General features: G+C 45.3%; 1 protein-coding gene across 1 annotated transcript in view; it reads right to left on the minus strand.

Annotated features, from left to right (window-relative positions):
• The window catches only part of LOC134359871 (laminin subunit gamma-1-like), a 201,041-nt gene that overhangs the window by 138,118 nt on the left and 42,670 nt on the right, over positions 1–20,253 (minus strand). The window contains exons 2-3 of the mRNA XM_063073647.1: positions 14,996–15,300; positions 3,822–3,952 (exon numbers count right to left, since the gene is read on the minus strand). Coding sequence (XP_062929717.1) covers positions 3,822–3,952; positions 14,996–15,300 — 436 coding nt within the window. The remainder of the gene's footprint in view (positions 1–3,821; positions 3,953–14,995; positions 15,301–20,253) is intronic.

A 20,253-nucleotide genomic window follows, 5' to 3' on the forward strand; every position in this document is an offset into this window, starting at 1 on the left:
CTAACAGAATAGAGAGTGACACAGTCCATGATTTAGAGCAAGAATGGAAAAGCTCCAACTGTTGTAAACGGAAGTCATTGAAATCTTAAATTCAGGCTTCTAAGAGCTAGATACTGAACAGCTGTCTTACAAATCAAATGGATCCTTTAATAGATGAAAATTATTTGCAGCAGGGCATAAAAGCGGTCAACTTAAATGATATGCAGCTTCTCTTTGAAAAGAACATCCACTTCAAGTTGAGAACTACACACAAAATGCTGGAGGAACTCAGCAGGTCAGGCAGCATCTGTGGAAGTGAATAAACAGTTGGCATTTCAGGCCTGGAAAGGAAGAGGGAAGACGCCAAAATAAGAAGGTTTGGGGGGGTGGGGAAGGAGGATAAGCTCGAAAGTGATAAGCGAAGCCAGGTTGGCGGGGGGGAGGGGGTGGGGAGTGGTATGAAGTATAGGTGAAAAAGGTAAAGAGTTGGAGAAGGGTTCTGAAAGAGAGAAGAGTGGACTATGGAAGAAAGGGAAGGAGGAGGGGCACCAGGTAAGATGATAGGAGAAGAGGTAAGAGGGGGGCCAGAGTGGAGAATTGAACAAGAGGAAAAGGGGTGTGGGATAGAAATTACCGGAAGTTGGAGAAATCAATGTCCATGCCATTAAGTTGGAGGAACCTGGACGGAATATGAGGTGTTGCTTCTCTACCCTGACAGTGGCTGTAGAGGAGGCCATGGATCAACATGTCAGAATGGGAATCGGGATTGGAATTAAAATGGTTGGCCACCAGGAAATCTTGCTGTTTGCGGATGGGGCAAAGATGCTTAACAAAGTGGTCCCCCAATCTCCGTCGGGTCTCACCAATGTAGAGAAGGCTGCCCTGGAAGCCCTGGGTATAGTAGACAACCCCAGCAGATTGACAGGTGAAGTGTTGCCTCACCTGGAAGGACTGTTTGGGGCCCTGAATGGAGGTGAGAGAGGAGGTGAGTGGGCAGGTGTAGCACTTTGGCAGCTTGCAGGGATAAGTGCCGGGAGGAATAATAGTGGGAAGGGAAGAATTGACAAGGGACAAGGTCCCTTATTTCATACCCCTTCCCTTCACCCATCTGGCTTCACCTTTCACCTTCTGGTTTGTACTCCTTCCTCCCCCCCCCCCCCGACTTCTTATCCTGGTATCTTCCCCCTTCCTTTCCAGTCCTGATGAAGGGTCTCGGCCCGAAACTGTTTATTCATTTCCATAGATGCTGCCTGACCTGCTGAGTTCCTCCAGCATCTTGTGTGTATTGCTCTGGAATTCCAACATCTGCAAAATTTCTTTTATCAACTTATAGCGGTATTTTTTTTGGAAAGCACTTTGTGGTCAACACAACACAGCACAATTCCAGAAGCAGCAAAGATAGTGATATTGTTTGGGTGATAAATATAGGAAGATTTCCCCTGCCCTTTGTTTACATCGCAACCACAGTCTTTTCACATCCAACAGAGAAGATGGATGTTGAATCCCCTGATGTATTATGCACGAGTCTATTTGTCTGATAATGTAGCATTCCCTCAGTGAATCAAATTCAGAATCAGAATCAGGTTCATCATCACTGACATGCGTCATGAATTTCAAACAAGAGAAAACCTGCAGGTGCTGGAAATCCGAGCAATACACACAAAATGCTGAAGGAACTCAGCAGGCCAGGCAGCGTCTAGGAAAAGAGTACAGTCGACATTTTGGGCAGAGACCCTGGTTGCTGTGTCATGAACTTATTGTTTTGAGGCTGTAGTACAGAGAGATATATAAAATGTACTATAAATTACAATATTAAAATATATATATTAAAAAATAAACAGGTAGAGCAATTTTAGAGCCAAAATAGTGACGAAGTGTTCATGGGTCCTTTGACTGTTCAGAGATCTGACGATGGATTGTATCATTATCAGCGGACCGTAAATGCCAGCCAGGATTTTTACTCTCCAATGCAGCAAAGTTATTGCTTTGACAGCACAATGAATGTTCAGAAATATGTCTTTTGATTATATTATTCATAAAAAATATATAAATACAAAGTAGATGCTTGCAATGGGATTTATGGCCTCAGCCTTCTCCAGGAGGGAGGACAATTGCAAATGAGCCACAGCCGATACATCCACATGCAACGCAATAAAACAAATACTTTTTTCCATGCAGGAATGGGATTTGATAGGAAAACATCTTGAAATTGGAACTGGAAAGAGAGTGGCTTCGCCGCGTTTATCCCAGGGTTTGTTTCGCAAGCCGAAAATCAACGGCGAGTGAGAGCAATCAGCTTTGACGATGCCGGCCAGTGGGATAGGGCAGAATCAGGTTTGTTGTCACTTACTCACATGATGTGAAATCAGATGTTTTGCAGCAGCAGTTCGGTGCAAAGACATAAAATTACCAGAAATTCCAAAAAAAAAAGTGCAAGATGGAAGAGTAATGAGGTCATGTTCATGGATCACCTGACGGTGGAGAGGAAGGAGCTGTTTCTGAGTAACATTGAGTGTGGGTCTTCAAGCTTGTGTACCTCCTCTCTGATGGTGCTAAAGAGAAAAGGGCATGTCCTGGGTGGCGAGGGACATTAAGGATGGACACCACTTTCTTGAAGTGCTGGGCCTCGAAGCTGTCCTCGATGGCGGGGCGGGTTGTGTCCGCGAGGAATCTGGCTGAGTCCACAGCCTCTTGCGACCCCGTGCATTGGAGTGGCCGGTCTACTGCAGCATAATCTCCTGGGCGCTTTGGGTAGCACCTGTATGGTACGCTGAGCCTCCCAGTTGCCATTGACAACAGTCATGAGTTTCTCATTAAAGCTGGCCTTGGACTATGAGCACCAAATCTAGCTTTAACATGGGGTTGTGAAGCAGAACATATGCACGCTGTTATCAACTTGTATCCGCAGCCCCAAACATCAACTGCTCATCTCACCACCCTCTGTGCTTCTGTCAGTTTCACAGGCCTGGTTTGCATTTGATTTGTTTAATCCGTTGCCTGCAGTCAGGGAAGCTTTAAAGGATGTTTGAGTCAACAGACTGGAGAACAGAGCAGTTTTGATGTGGTAAAAAAAGTGCCTGCCTGTCTGAGTTCAAGACAGAAAGGGTAGGAAGGAATGATGAAGAGGGGAAGAGAGAGGGGGAGGAAGAGAGAGGGTGGGGTCGGAGACAAGAGTCAAGCAACAGAGTGAAGAGGAAAGCAAAAGGACATACATAGAGAGATTGTTTTGAGAAAAAGTGACAGCATGTGTTGAAAGAATAGAGAGCGCAGGGAAAGCAAATGATGAATACGTTTACATCTTTCAACTATCTAGAGCATACTGGCTAGTCTGTTAGCTGTAGTTGCTTCTCACATCTTCCCCTCTTCCATCTGCTTTCCAGATGGAGAGATGGACTGTGGCCATGTCACCATTAGTTATTCAGAACACTCTAGCTGATACATCACAAGTGCGTCAAAATTCCTGGACAGCATTTTATGATATCTTAAGCCTCAAACTATCATCCTGAACTCCCTCTTGGCCTTACTGCCAATCATTAACAACTCCCCCCAAATTCAAATATCTTCTCCTTGTCTTCACTACTAAACTTACCAATACTGTCGCAGACACCTACTACATTTCCCAACCAGCTTCCCTTTACTGCAGAAAACATTCCAGTCCTCACTCGTAGGATAGCTTCTTGGTTTCTGGCAACTTGTGAAGTTATGGCAGTAACATTACTGTCATTGTAAGTTCACTAACCACTGTGTTAGCTGAAGGTAAGAATGAGACTCTCGGTTTAACAGGCACGGAGATTAAATTGACATATTATGGGGCGAAGATTGAGGCGACCATGTATAATTACCTGCCTCCCACAGATAGATCGGATATGGCATAATAATAGGACCGGAGGACCTGCGGATCTTTGAAGAGATCGTCACCAAAGGTGTTCAGTCGGTTTAAGGATATTAGCAGATCAGTGGCTGTCACCCACTCCTGGAACAGAAAACACAACTGGTCAGAAGGTAATGCACAGCAAGGATTGAGGGAGGAGGGGGTGAGGTAGGGAGGAACAAGTGGGCAATGAAGACCCTCTTTGACCCTAGGTGAGTGGAACTGCACAGAGAAATACTTTGCCTACCAACATCCAGGTTTAACGGATACAAGTGTTGGGACAACACACTCTCTTTCACACTGCCTGTGGTTTCGGAAGTGTTCGGTGGGCTGGGATGTTGACTGAAGTGTGGAGAGTGAGCAAACTGTAGGCTACTATTGAGCACTCCATGGTCCCATAGGGATGGGGAATTTAGGGTCCATTATCTGCACTTTGATTTACTGACATTAACATGACCTGCAGAAACGCTCAGACAGACATATCCTCCCATAGAGACCTTCAGTACACTATGTGTCTGTTAAACAGCCAATGAAAACAAATCATTAGATTAAATTTTTATTACATGGGGCCAAAAGAGCAGGGCACAGCCTCACATCCTTCTTCAAGTTCACCAAAGGGACACCATATTACCTGCCTTCCATGATAGAATTCAATGTAGTTAATGTCCAGGATGGTAGATTTATAAAATATAATCAGGCTACTAAATGTGCTCTGGTTTGATTTGTATGTTAAAAAAAAGTACTGAAAAAGGCAAGAATCATTCAACTCTGCATGTTTGTTCCCAAATTGGCCTTAATGCTATTGCAAAGGATGACCAAAGGAAGGGGAGTTGCACTGAGGGAGGTAAGAACTTGTGTGTTGAAAGCAGAGTTGGTCATGTCACTATGCAGTGAAGGGGAGGGCTGTCAGAGGTTACAGTGGGACATTGATATGATGCAAAACTGGGCTGAGAAGTGGCAGATGGAGTTCAACCCAAATGAGTGTGAAGTGGTTCATTTTGATAGGTCAAATATGATGGCTGAATACAGTATTAATAGCAAGACTCTTGGGAGTGTGGAGGATCAGAGGGATCTTGGGGTCCGAGTCCATAGGACGCTCAAAGCAACTGCATGAGTTGACTCTGTGGTTAAGAAGGAGTATGGTGTATTGGCCTTCATCAATCGTGGAATTGAATTTAGGAGCCGAGAGGTAATGTTGCAACTATATAGGATCCTGGTCAGAGCCCACTTGGAGTACTGTGCTCAGTTCTGGTCGCCTCACTACAGGAAGGATGTGGAAACCATAGAAAGGGTGCAGAGGAGATTTACAAGGATGTTGCCTGGATTGGGGAGCATGCCTTATGAGAATAGGTTGAGTGAACTCGGCCTTTTCTCCTTGGAGCGACAGAGGATGAGAGGTGACCTGATAGAGGTGTATAAGATGATGAGAGGCTTTGATCATGTGGATAGTCAGAGGCTTTTTCCCAGGGCTGAAATGGTTGCCACAAGAGGACACAGGTTTAAGGTGCTGGGGAGTAGGTACAGAGGAGATGTCAGGGGTAAGTGTTTTACTCAGAGAGTGGTGAGTGAGTGGAATGGGCTGCCGGCAACAATGGTGGAGGTGGATACGATAGGGTCTTTTAAGAGACATTTAGATAGGTACATGGAGCTTAGTAAAATAGAGAGCTATAGGTAAGCCTAGTAATTTCTAAGCTAGGGACGTATTTGGCACAACTTTGTGGGCCGAAGGGCCTGTATTGTGCTGTAGGTTTTCTATGTTGTATGTATCAAAGCCAAACCCAGATTTGGACAGTAAATATCCTCTCGCTAATAAAAGCAGAACAGCTGTATCAGGAAGAAAGAGGGAAGTTTCCAAGTTCTTCAATCATATTTTGAGGTTTTGCCACTAGCTTGGAGGGGAGGAGAGTTGAATCCAAATGTCACAATGTAATTCTCAGAAAATAGCATTTGTGTAACCAAAGCATACATCTTTAAGGTGCCTTCAATAGAGCAAGACATTCCAAGGCACTTCAGAACATCATCAAAGAAAACCTTTCAGAGTTGCAGAACATTGGAACAGATGGCCAAAGAGAGAGGTTTTAAGGAGCATTCCAAACTTTTTTTTTAAAATATGAAGTTGTGCTGTTTTGAGAGACAATTTTGGAGCTTAGGGGAGGAAATGAGTCACACCCACCTCAGAGCCTCCAACTTAGCAGTAGGGGGGGTTGTCCCGTTCAGATGGGGTCAGGCGTCTAGCCTTAGCTCTTTAAAATTATTATTTATTCAATACCTTGAATTGAAAGAGGGGTTGGTGGCTTCTTAAGAGGTAAACATCAAAAAGCCAACATGAAACAAGGCAAGTTAGCAAACTTCCTAAACTATTTCCTTTCACCTTCAGAAAAACTGGCTTTAATTTTATTTTTTATTTTATTTAGAGATACAGTATGGTAACAGGCCCTTCCGGCCCTCCGGGTCCACGCCGCCCAGTTACACCTGTGTAACCAATTAACCTACTAACCTGAATGTCTTTGGGAGCAGCTGGAGGTAACCCATGCGAGAGTACAAATTCCTTACATTCAGTGATGGAATTGAACACGGGTCAGTAGCACATTAATAGCATTACTCTCACTGCTACCCTACTGTGCTGCCCACTTGAAAATATTTTTTGTTTCGTAAAATAATAATAACTTCACCTGGGAGTAACTCCCACTGGATGCAAGTTACATACAGAATTGACTGTATCCTTTGAAGATGTGACTTGATGATCAGTAGAGTGGGGCCTGTTTATTGTAGTACATTTAGATTTCCAAGAGGCATTTGAAAACATGCTACTTAAGAGGATCAAGTCAAGTCAAATCAAGTTTATTGTCATTTCGACCATAAGCTGCTGGTACGGTACACAGTAAAAATGAAACAACGTTCCTGCAGGACCCTGGTGCTACATGAAACAACACTAAACTACTCTAGACTATGTGAGACAGTACAAGGCTACACTAGACTAGGTAAAACAAACATAAAAAATGCACTGGGCTACAGACCTGCACAGGACTACATAAAGTGCACAAAACAGTGCAGGGCAGTACAATAAATAATAAACAAGACAATAGACACAGTAGAGGACAAATTACAATATAATAGTAAATGATGTCAGGCTAGTCTCTGGGTATTAAGGAGTCTGATGGCTTGGGGGAAGAAACTGTTGCACAGTCTGGTCGTGAGAGCCCGAATACTTCGGTACCTTCTGCCAGATGGCAGGAGGGAGAAGAGTTTGTATGAGGGGTGCATGGGGTCCTTCACAATGCTGTTAACTTTGCGGATGCAGCGTGTGGTGTAAATGTCTTTAACAGCGGGAAGAGAGACCCCGATGATCTTCTCAGCTGACCTCACTATCCGCTGCAGGGTCTTGCAATCTGAGACGGTGCAATTCCCGAACCAGGCAGTGATGCAGCTGCTCAGGATGCTCTCGATACAACCTCTATAGAATGTGGTGAGGATGGGGGGGCGGGTGGGAGATGGACTTTTCTCAGCCTTTGCAGAAAGTAGAGATGCTGCTGGGCTTTCTTGGCTATGGAGCTGGTGTTGAGGGACCAGGTGAGATTCTCCGCCAGGTGAACACCAGGAAATTTGGTGCTCTTAACGATCTCTACGAGGGAGCTGTCAACGTTCAGCAGAGACTGGTCGCTCCGTGCTCTCCTGAAGTCAACAACCATCTCTTTTGTTTTGTTCACATTCAGAGACAGGTTGTTGGCTCTGCACCAGTCCGTTAGCCGCTGCACCTCCTCTCTGTACGCTGACTCGTCGTTCTTGCTGATGAGACCCACCATGGTCGTGTCATCAGCGAACTTGATGATGTGATTCGAGCCGCGTATTGCTGCACAGTCGTGGTCAGCAGAGTGAACAGCAGTGGACTGGGCACACAGCCCTGGGGAGCCCCCATGCTCAGTGTGATGGTGTTGGAGATGCTGCTTCCAATCCGGACTGACTGAGGTCTCCCAGTCAGGAAGTCTAGGATCCAGTTGCAGAGGGAGGTGTTCAGGCCCAGTAGGCTCAGCTTTCCAATCAGTTTCTGAGGGATGATTGTGTTGAATGCTGAACTGAAGTCTATGAACAGCATTCGAACGTACGGGTCTTTTTTGTCCAGGTGGGTTAGGGCCAGGTGGAGGGTGATGGCAATTTCATTGTCTGTTGAACAGTTGGGACGGTACGCAAACTGCAGAGGGTCCAGTGAGGGGGGCAGCAGGGTCTTGATGTGCCTCATGACGAGCTTCTCCAAACATTTCATGATGATGGACGTGAGTGCAACGGGACAGTAGTCATTGAGGCAGGACACTGAAGACTCCTTCGGCACGGGGACGATGGTGGCGGCCTTGAAGCACGTAGGAATGATGGTGCTGCTCAGGGAGATGTTGAAGATGTCAGTGAGAACATCTGCCAGCTGGTTTGCACATCCTCTGAGCACTCTGCCAAGAATATTGTCTGGTCCAGCAGCCTTCCGTGGGTTGACCCTGCATAGAGTTCTCCTCACATCGGCCATGGTAAGACACAGCACTCGGTCAGTGAGAAGGGGAGTGGTCTTCCTCACCACCACGTCATTTTCCGCCTCGAAACGAGCATAGAAGTTGTTCAGCGCATCTGGGAGGGAGGCATCACCAGCACAGGCAGATGATGTTGTCCTGTAGTTGGTGATGTCCTGAATGCCCTTCCACATAGACCGCGTGTCGCCGCTGTCCTGGAAGTGGCTGTGGACTCGCTGGGCGTGTGCACGCTTTGCCTCGCTGATGGCCTGGGACAGTTTGGCCCTCGCTGTTGTTAGGGCTGCCTTGTCGCCTGCTCTGAGGGCGGAGTCACGGGTCCTCAGCAGCGCACGCACCTTCGCGGTCATCCATGGCTTCTGGTTAGCACGTTTAGTGATGGTCCTGGACACAGTGACGTCATCAATGCACTTGGTGCATTAATGAAGAAGTCAAGACATTGGAGCATGTGTGACAGTGTTTAATGAAAACAGAAAGTAAAAAGTTGGAATAAGTCATCCTTTTCAGGTTGGAGGGAATAAATATAATGAGTGGAGTTCACAAGGGATCAGTTCCTGGCCTTCAACTGTTTACTATTTACCTTTATTATTCCTTGATAGTGTAGATGTTGAGATGTTTTCATTAGCTGGAGAGTCACAAACAAGGAGCTATAACTACGAGGGCAGTCATTTAAAGTTTATCAAAATTTCTTCTCTGAGAGGATAACACATCTCAGGAATCCTCTGCTCCCGGGGTCGTGGAGTCTAAATCATTTGATATATTCTATTTAAAACGGAGATAGATAGATCTGAGAAAGACTGAGGAATTGAATGTTGTGTGGACCTGGCATAGAGGAGGAATTGAGGCCAGATCAGCCATGATCAGAGTGAAGGGCAGAGCAGGCTTCAATGGTGTGGAGGCCTCCTCCTCTGCCTATTTTCTTGTGATCTTGTGACTCAGCAGCTGAAAAGAGGAAGGGCATTTTCTTGGAGGTGCAAGAGACAATAATTACTGGAACACAGAGCAAAGAACAAGCTGCCAGAAGATCTCAGCAGGACTGGCAGCACCTGTAAAGGGAAATGGACAATCGACGTTTCCAGTCGAGACTCATCATTAGACTGAAAGAAGGCAGGTTTTTTGAAAGATCGGGGAATTGAAGGCTATGGGGCAACGGGGTGAGGGGAAGGGATGGAGCAAGAGCTAGTAACCAGATGAAGTGCTGGTAAGCAGATTGAGGAGGGAGGAATGAGAATCGCGACGGAGGCTGGGAGGTGACAGGTGGAGGCAACAGAGGGCAGCAGGCGATGAAGTGAAACTTGCAACTAAATGTGGGACACTTTCTTTCCTCTGAAGTGTTGTAAGTTCTGCTGGCGGTTGGAGAACATGGCAACGGAACAGTTAGCAGTCCAAGTGCCAGCAACAAGGGTTCAATTCCGCTGCTCTCTATAAGGAGTTTTTACCTTCTTCCTGTCACTACATGGGTTTCCTCTGGGGGCTCTGGTTTCCTGAAACATTCCAAAGACATACAGGCTAGTAGTTTAACAGATCATGTGGGTGTAACTGGGAGGCAGGGCTCGTGAGCCGGAAGGGTCTGTACAATGCTGTATTTCTAAATTTTAAAAAAACATATTTTGGACTTATAATTGCAACTAAATGGAACAGAAATTATCCTTCTCCTAAATGTTAACTATTTAGTGAAGAATAAGAATTGGAACAAGTGATTTGTGGAGGAGCTAATGAGAGAAAACGGAGAAAACACTAAATAAATTAGAGTAAAAAATACATCTTAGCTAGTACGCTTTGCAAAGGAGTGTTGAAGTTGTAAACAGTAAACAGCTTAAAGATCGATTAAAAAAAAACAAGAAACAAGTAGGATACAAGATCCAGGCAATTACTGAGTCCTGCTAAAGGTTCAGAAATCAAATATCATTCTTTTTATTTTACATGCTGATTACTGACTTCAGGAGGAGGAAACCGAAGGTCCTTGAGCCAGTCCTCATCAGAGATCAGAGGTGGAGCGGGTCAGCAACTTTAAATTCCTCAATATTAATATTTCAGAGGAGCTGTCCTGGGCCCAGCACGTAAGTGTGATTACAAAGAAAGCACGGCAGCGCATCTACTTCCTTAGAAGTTTGTGAAGATTTGGCAGGACATCTAAAATTTTGACAAACTTCTATAGATGTGTGGTGGAGAGTATATTGACCGGCTGCATCACAGCCTGATATGGAAACACCAATGCCTTCCCAGGAGCAGAGGTTCCCGGGTTCGAAACTAGTCGGGTCCGCTCCCGAGTACGCTTTCCATCCGTGCCAGAGATCGCAACTCAACCTCATAAAATAAAGGGAAAATACCGCGAAAATGTCCGTGTGAGGTATGGCGCGCCACACATAATCTCTCTCTCTCGCTCCGCGCCTTGTAAAAGCTATGAAAAAGGCATCATCGCGGACGCGCAGACACGCAGACGCACATGCACAAACTCACACAGGCGCAGGCACACGGCAAAAACAAAAATTGAATGGAAAATCCTACAAAAATTAATGGATACGGCCCAATCCATCATGGGTAAAGCCCTCCCCAGACATTGAGCACATCTACATGGAGTGCAGTTTCAGAAAAGCAGCACCCATGATTCGGGATCCCCACCACCCAAGTCACAGCTGCCATTGGGAAGAAGCTACAGGAGCCTCAGGACTCACATCACCAGGATTAGGAACAGTGATTACTCCTGGACCAAATGGGATTACTTCACCCAACTTCACTTGCCCCCATCACTGAACTCTTCCCACAACCCATGAACTTACTTTCAAGCAACACACATCAAAGTTGCTGGTGAATGCAGCGGGCCAAGCAGCATCTATAGGAAGAGGCGCAGTCGACGTTTCAGGCCGAGACGCTTCGTCAGGACTAACTGAAGGAAGAGATAGTAAAGAAGAGATTTTCCTTCAGTTAGTCCTGACGAAGGGTCTCGGCCTGAAACGTCGACTGCGCCTCTTCCTATAGATGCTGCTTGGCCTGCTGCGTTCACCAGCAACTTTGATGTGTGTTGCTTGAATTTCCAGCATCTGCAGAATTCCTGTTGTTTGAACTTACTTTCAAGGCCTCTTTATCTTATGCTTTTGATATTTATTGCTTATTTACTATTATTAGTTTTTTTTCTTCTGTAGTTGCACAATTTGTTGTCTTTTGCACACTGATTGTCTGTGGGTGAGTTCTTTCATTGATTCTATAATGGTTATTGGATTTATTGAGTACCCCCACAAGAAAACGATTTTCAGGGTTGTACTGTACGGTATATGGCGATATATATGCACTTTGATAATAAATTTCCTTTGAACTTGGAGATGACCACACTTGGCCTGTTGAAGTTTGGTTGTAATTGAAGCTGTTAGTCATGTCTTCATGAACTTGAACTTGAAGTATCAAAGTATGGTTATGTGAGACTGAAATTAAGCATTTCATGCGAGAGGTTCTCAGGAGTGATTGGGATTGTTTATTGGCATTCTCCTCAATAAAAGTTATATATTGCTGGTTTAGGTAGCTGCCAATGGTGCACCAATTAAATACAAGGGTGAGCAAAAGTCCACAGTCCAAGAAGAACCATTGTCTAAGAGATTTATAGAGCAGGGGAACGTGACAGTGATAAGGAGAGGTTAGACTGTGGAGTGACATGAAAAGAAGCATAAAGGATATTTCAGAACTTGGCCAGTCTCAGAGCATTTTACAGTCATTGAAGTAACTAATGTAATGTAATGTAATCGTATAATGTAAGAAACATGGCTGCCTACTTGTACGCTTGGGTATTACAAACATTACTATGATAATGACTGAACGATCTGCTTTGTTAATGTATAGACAGGAAAAGTCCTTGCATCTTCATGATACACTGGCCTTAAGATATTTTACCTTAGGGACAGGTTGGGTCTTAGATTCAGACTTCACCACACACTGGCACCGGAGTCCCAGCTTGGATTATGTGCTGAAGTGTCTCGTGAAGTACTTAACACACAACCTCCATCAACTGAGGCAGAAGAACAGCAAACAATGAACTGCAGTGTCCTTCATCTGTGAGGGGAGGTTGGCCAAGGTTGCTCAGGTTTGGACATCTCCGCTTCCCACTCAGTAGGAAACTGGTTTGCCATTACTCCTGAAGAAGACCACACTGGCGTGGAAATATGACGCACAGAACAGTCTGGGGGATGCAGTTCCTTTTCTCACAAACACGGAGGAAATGCCACATCTGCTTCTCTTTCGCAATCTATGTGAGCTTGTCATAAAGTAATTGCAGCGGCAGTTTTGGGGAGGAGCGTGCAGGTCAGTCCTGACTGAGCATCCGCTCTGCAACGGTCTCCTTACAAGTTCCGGAAGGGAGCCAGTGCTGTGATCTTGAAGGAGAGGAGGGTCAAGAGGCAGAGGGGAATCTGACCTTAATTACTGCCCATCTCTCCTGTCTGAAGTGCATCTTTGAAAGTAATCAGCATCTCATCTTGGACAAAGGGCTTTAATGTGGTGCCATAACTCGAGGCAATCTCAAGATAAATTCCCACACGTCTGCAGGAAGAATTATCCCAAATCTCCCACTAATTGGCAAACTTCAATCTGAGAGGCAGAGGAAATGAGAAGGCTTATAGTGTGCTTTATAGGATGCTTTTCAGAAGCAGAATAGACTGCTTTATTAGAGATGAAAGGGCCAGGCAGGGGAAATCAACCCAACTTCTCTCTCACACACATACAAAATACGTGTGTATGTGTGTGTGTCTCCATGCACATGTATAATTTAACTCATACAGTATCTATTTGGCAGTAATCTATCGAGAGAGCAGAGTTCATTCTTTGCATATCTATTTGCATATAAATTGTAACATCCAGGGAGAAGTATACATATTGTACTGTAGAGTACTTTATACTCTCGGAAATACATCCCGTTGGTATCAACTATAAGGAGTGGATGATGATGCCAACACTGAGGTCTCAAAATAGCAGCCATCTCAATCCCCAGCATTATTGGTTCCTCGTTACACAGTGCACTCTGCAAAAACAGTAAAAAGTTTCTCTCAAGTCCCAATAAACACCGCAGACAATGAAGTACTTTTACTGGAAACACAGCAACCAATTTCCTTGTGCGAACTCCCACAGACACCAAGGTAATAAACAGTCAGGAATACACTGCCGGGGCAGTGGTAGAGGCAGATGTATTAGGAAGATTTAATGCACTCTCAGATAGACAGATGGATGAGAGGAAAATGGAGGGCTATGTCAGAGGGAAAGGACAGGTTAGATTGATCTTGTTGTTGCCCCTTTCTGAGCCTCCTGGCACATCGGGCGGCAGCCTTGCCATTGTTTAGCATTTGCCTGTTTTTTTATGAGGCCGAGTTGCCAGCTCGATGCTAAAATGGATGGAAAGCGTTCAAGGAGCCGACCGGATTCGAACCCAGGACGACTCACCTCGTAGTCCGGTGCGGATGCCACTACACCACTGGCCAAGATTGATCTTGGAGTATAAGATGTCTGCACAACATTGTGGGCCGAAGGCTGCATACAGTGCTATGCTCTATGATATAAATGGGATAAAATTCAAAAATCTGAGCTGCAAAGGGACTTGGGAGTACTCATGCAGAGTTCCCTAAAGGTTAACTTGCAGGCTGAATTGGTGGTGGAGAAGGCAAATGAAACTTTAGCATTCGTTTCAAGAGGATTAGACTATAAAAGCAAGGATTTAGTGTTATAAAGCACTGGTGAGGCCTCACTTGGAGTGAGCAGTTTCAGGCTGCTTATCTAAGAGATGATGTGCTGATATTGCAGAGGGTTCAAAGGAGGTTCACAAGAGAGATTCTGGGAATGAAAGGTTTATCATATGAGGAGCGTTTGATGGCTCTGGGCCTGTACTCAGTGGAATTTAGAAGAATGCAGGGGGGGTGGAATCTCATTGAAATCTATCAGATGTTGAAAGGCCTAGATAGAGGTGGAGAGGATGTTTCCTATAGTGGGGGAGTCTAGGACCAGAGGGCACAGATAGAGTGGATGTGGAGAGGATGTTTCCTATAGTGGGGGAGTCTAGGACCAGAGGGCACAACGTCCATTTAGAATGGAGATCCGGAAGATTTCCTTCAGCCAGAGGGAGGCAAATCTGTGGAATTTGTTGCCACAGACGGCTGTGGAGGCTAGATCATTGGGTATATTTAAGGCAGAAATTCTTGATAAATGAGGATATGAAAGGTTATGGGGAAAAGGTAGGGGAATGGGGTTGGGAGGGAAATGGATCAGCCATGATAGAATGACTGAGCAGACCTGACGGGCCAAATGGCCTAATTCTGCTTCTGTTCCTTATGGTCTTATTTCTTCTCTGTTGTGGAAGGATAAATTTTGGCCAGGACATTGAGCAATGGCTTATAGCTCCTTTTAAAAGCACCATAATGAGATTGATTACAGCTACCTGGCAGTTTGATATCTCATCCAAAGATCTGCAAAGCCTGAATTACGGTACTGCTGCAGGACTGACATCAGATCATCACCAAGCCTAGGTTATATGGCTATGATCTCTGGAATGGGACACAAACCAAAAATCATCTGACTCAGGGCTACCCACCGACATTTAAGCTGGCAAGAGAATTATAATGAAGACATCCCTTGAGGCCAGGTGGGCCAAGGCTTTGATTACCTGCAGCACAGGGCTGTTGTCAAAACTGTAAGCGCTGGGTCTCCCTTCCAAGGTGGAGAAGGCCACATTCCCTCCAGTCAGAGGGGAGATGTCGCTGAACTCCTCAGTGCAGAATGGTACTCGCTCTTCATCCCCTGGATGGAGAAAGACCCCGGTAGAGGTGCCGTACGTTTGACGGCACGAAGCACTGTAAAACTGGTAGGGAGTCCAGGGGGCGTCCTCCCTCGTCCTCTTGTAAATGGCAAAACTCTCCGGCCTGCTGGTGTGAAACTTCAGTCGGATGTAGGTGATCTCAAACGACTTTCCTAAAGTAACAACAAATAAAACAAACTTGTAGCTTTGCTTAGAGACATTTGTAAACTGCTCAGAAATGTCGGTGACACAGCACCAACGTGTTGCCAATCCTTGCTTATGTCAGGCAATGCACCACCAAGACACTCCAACTGGTTTTGTGTTGATGTGTCATAGTTCAGGGACAGTTATTACCTTTCAACCATCAGGCTCCTGAATCAGCGTGGCTAACTTCACTCAGCTCACTACAACCCATGAACTCACCTTCAAGGACTCTATAACTCTTATTCTCAATATTATTTATTATTAATATTATTTGGGGGGTTTTTTGCACAATTTATCTTCTTTTGTACAATGATTGTGTGCCAATCCTTGTGTGTAGATTTTTATTGATTCTATTGTGATTCTTTGTATCTACTGTTAATTCCCACAAGTAAATAGATATGGTGACATATATATACTTTCACAATAAATTTATTTTGAACTTTTAGCTTTGAAAGCAGACTCAGAAAGATTTAAAATGATGAATATTTAAATACTTATCCTCATGTCAAATGCTTCCATGGCCTTCCTTGTTTCTACCTTCTGTACAGGTTATCAGTTCCTGCGAACTGTTCATTATCGTAAAAGTTTGTAAGTCAGGAGTGTTCATATAATATATAACAATTACAGCACGGAAACAGGCCATCTCGGCCCTTCTAGTCCATGCCGAACTCTTACTCTCACCTGGTCCCACCGACCTGCACTCAGCCCATAACCCTCCATTCCTTTTCTGTCCATATAGCTATCCAATTTAACTTTAAATGACAACATCGAAGCCATGTGTAGACATGTAAGAATGGGAATGGGAAGTTGAATTGAAATGGTAGCCATCAGGAAACCCCGCCAAAGAGCTGCAGCCCTGTAGCCATTGACATTGGGCACTGGTGAGACCTCATTTGGAATACTGTGTGCAGTTTTGGGCCCCCTATCTTAGAAGGGATGTTCAAATGTTGGAGAGAGCTCAGAGAAGATTTACAAGGATGATTCCTGGAATGCAGGGGCTAACATATGAGGAGTGCTTGTTGGCTCTTGGACTGTATTCATTCGAGTGTAGAAGAATGAGAGGGGATCTCATAGAAACATTTCGAATCTTGAAAGGGTTGGACAGAGTAGATGTGGAAAGGCTGTTTCCCTTGGTGGGTGAGTCCAGGACAAGAGGCCACAGTCTTGGAATTAGAGGGTATCCATTTAAAACAGATGAGGAGAAATTTTTTTAGCCAGAGGATCGTGGAGTTATGGAATTTGTTGCCACATACAGCTGTGGAGGCCCGATCATTGAGGGTGTTTAAGGAGGAGATTGATAGGTATCTAATTAGTCAGGGTATCAGGGGATATGGGGAAAAAACCGGAAATTGGAACTAGATGGGAGAATAGTGCAGCTCATGGTAGACTGGCGGAGCAGACTCGATGGGCCGAATGGCCTACTTCTGCTCCTTTGTCTTGTGTGACAAATCCGTACCACTGTTGCCTTAGATGCTCATTTGTATGTCTGGCATTCGTAACCTGGGGACGGCCTGTAACCAACTGCAGCCCAACAAATGACCCAGGTATTTGTGCACCTCAAGTTCAGCCACTTGGGCATCATCAATTTTCAATGCTCATCTCTGACAGTCACGTCTTCAGAATGAAAGTGCCCTTAGCTTTACAGTTACTACAAAATCTTTGACAGAACTATGAACTCCTTATGTGGGCTGGAGTCATTTTTCACTTGAACAATTTTAGGTGAAGAGTCTGCTGTGTTAGGGAGGCTGTATAAATACAAGCAACGTATGCAAAATGCTGGAGGAACTCAGCAGGCCAGGCAGCATCTATGGAAAAGAGTACAGTTGACATTTCAGGCCGAGACCCTTTAATGAGAGTCAGGGTTAGAAGGTGGGGGGAGGGGAGGAAGAAACACAAGGTGAGACTGAGGGGGGGTGTGGGTGAAGTAAAGAGCTGGGAAGTTGATTGGCTGGAGAAGGGGGAATCTGACAGGAGAGGACAGAAGGCCATGGAAGAAAGAAAAGGGAGAGGAGCACCAGTGGGAGGTGATGGGCAGGTAAGGAGATAAGGTGAGAGAGGGAAAAGGGAAAATAACACATCTTATTGCGGGGGAGAGAAGAGATTCAGGTGCTGGAGTCAGGAGCAAAAGACAAACTGCTGGAAGAAGTCAGGGATCAAACAGCATCTCTGTAGTCAAAAGGATGGTCAACATTTCAAGTCGAGTCTCTATATTGCGCTGAGAATGTAGAGGGAAAGAGCCAGGAGATAGAAGATGGGCAATGGGTGGAACCACTCGGACACTGGTCATCTCCCCTCCCCACTCTCCGTCCTGATGCTGACTCCGAACCTGAAATAGAGAACATCCCTTGGCCTGCTGAGTTCACCCAGGAGCTTTCCACCACATGTTGCTGCTGATTTACTTAAATCTGCTTCTCACAGAACTCTGTTCCAACTTGGGCCATCCTGATCCAAGCAGCAGGCTCTTTAGAAGGGAACTGGGAGATCAGGCCATCGTTTCTGCTCTACCCCCACTCAAAAACATTTGCTTGTCTCACGACAGAACTGCTGTTGGTGGGATTTTCCCATCCATAAATCAGTTCCTCACGAGAATTGCTTCATTGGTAACACCTCTGGGATACACAGCCAAAGTACAAGCCTGTCTCTTCCTGTGGTTTCCAGATAGACGCCCAGAGGGAGAGAGGACCCTCTCCACTTTACAGGCTTTCTAGGCCACTGGTCACCACTGACTCCGTCTTACATCAAGTCATAATGACATATAATACAGAATGAGAGCCTTGGCCCACTCAGAAGAAAAGAACACGACCACCGGGAGAACATGCGAACTCTGCACAAATTAGAACCAGAGGTCAGGAGTGGACGCAGGTCACTGGGATAGCAAGGCTCGACTGGCTGTGCCACCGTACACACGGCAGTGATTAATGTACAACGTATCCCTGGTACCCATCAAAAGCTTGGGTACAAACGACCCAACATAAGGCAGCAACATCATTTTATTTCATTCTTGGTAATGAGCTTTCCATCAACGTGCAATGCCTCATTCCACCAACTCAAAAGCATTAACCCACGAGCCTTGAGGCTTAAAGAAATAACTCAGTTGCCTCATCAATAATCTTTTTTTGCTGTTAATTGTAAATAAGTAATAAGCAATATTCCCCAAAAACATGCAGAGCAGCAATCAACGAGAACAACACTCAACACTCAAGATGAACAGATTGTCAATAAACCACTGGCCAGACAGTCAGAGGGTCACCATCTGAATAGGAGACACTGCCAGACATCAACAGACATCTTTCAAAAGGCGTGAGTGCAAGTTTTATTTACTTTGTGCTGAAGATCTCAAAAGGCACAATCCCAGACAGAATTCTTTAAATGTTTCCGGCACACAGTCAGTGTTACCAAACCTCCGGCACAGTTTGTCTGTTTATTTGTAAATGCAAAATGTTACCAAGTGTTGGTGGGACTTGCTACTGTGTTCAGTCAAATGGAACATCGTGGAGTCACAAAATCATTTGCTGATTACAACATGTAAGGAGGCCATTTGGCCCATCAGATCAGTGTTGATTCCCTACTAGATTAGTCCCCTAGTTGCACCCACTGGTCTTTTCTCCATAGTCTTATAGTTCTTTCCAATTCCTTCTTGAATGGCACGGTCAAAGCTGCCACCACTACATCTGCAGAAGGTGTATTCCAGATCCAATTCACATCTTCTGTAAAATTGTTTCCCCTCATATCACTGTCCAACCCGTTCATCATTTCATAAAATTCCATCAAATCTACCCCAGTCTTCTCTACTCCAAAGAAAACAGTCACAGTCTCTAATTCAAGATTCAAGATTGTTTAATGTCTTTTCCAGTACACAAGTGTAAAGGAGAATGAAATAATTGTTACTCCAGATCCAATGCAGCACAGAAAGGAACACAGTAAGATTCAGAACACAATAATATATTTTTTAAAAAACACAGTAAATTTCTATAAACGAGAGAAAATCTGCAGATGCTGGAAATCCAAGTAACGCACACAAAATGCTGGAGGAACTCAGCAGGCCAGGCAGCATCTATGAAAAAGGGTACAGTCAATGTTTCGGGCCGAAACCCTTCATCAGGACTGGGAAAAGAAAATGAGGAGTCGGAGTAAGGTGGTGGGGGGAGGGGCGGAAGAGCGACAAGGTGATGGTGAAATCGGGAGGGGGGTGGAGTAGAGAGCTGGGAAGTTGATTGGTGAAAGAGATACAGGGCTGGAGAAGGGGGAATCTGTTAGGAGAGGACGGAAGGCCATGGAAGAAAGAAAAGGGGGAGGAGCACCAAAGTGAAATAATGGGCAGGTAAGGAGATAATTTGAGAGAGGGAAGTGGGAATGGGGAATGGTGAAGGGGGGGCATTACTGGAAGTTCAAGAAATCGATGTTCATGCCATCAGGTTGGAGGCTACCCAGACAGAATATAAGGTGTTGCTCCTCCAACTGAGTGTGGCCTCGTGGCCACAGTGGAGGAGGCCATGGATGGACGTGTCAGAATGAGAGTGGGAAGTCAAAATAAAATAGGAAATAGGTGGCCACTGGGAGACCCCACTTCTTCTGGTGGACAGAGCACAGATGCTCAGGGAAGCCGTCTCCCAATCTGCGTTGAGTATCCCTGATATACAGGAGGCCACACTGGGAGCACCGGATAGAGTAGATGACCCCAACAGACTCACAGGTGAAGTGTCACCTCACCTGGAAGGACTGTTTGGGTTCTGAATGGGAGCGAGACTCTTTACTTCACCCCCCCCAAACTCTCCCCCTCCCGGTTTCACCTATCACACTGAGTTCTTCCTCCCTTCCCCCCCACTTTTCACTCTGACTCCTCATCTCCTTCTCCAGTCCTGATGAAGGGCCTCGGCCTGAAACGTCGACTGTGCTCTTTTTCATGGATGCTGCCTAGCCTG

Source organism: Mobula hypostoma, chromosome 21 (genome assembly GCF_963921235.1).
Source record: "Mobula hypostoma chromosome 21, sMobHyp1.1, whole genome shotgun sequence".
Taxonomy (NCBI): domain Eukaryota; kingdom Metazoa; phylum Chordata; class Chondrichthyes; order Myliobatiformes; family Myliobatidae; genus Mobula; species Mobula hypostoma.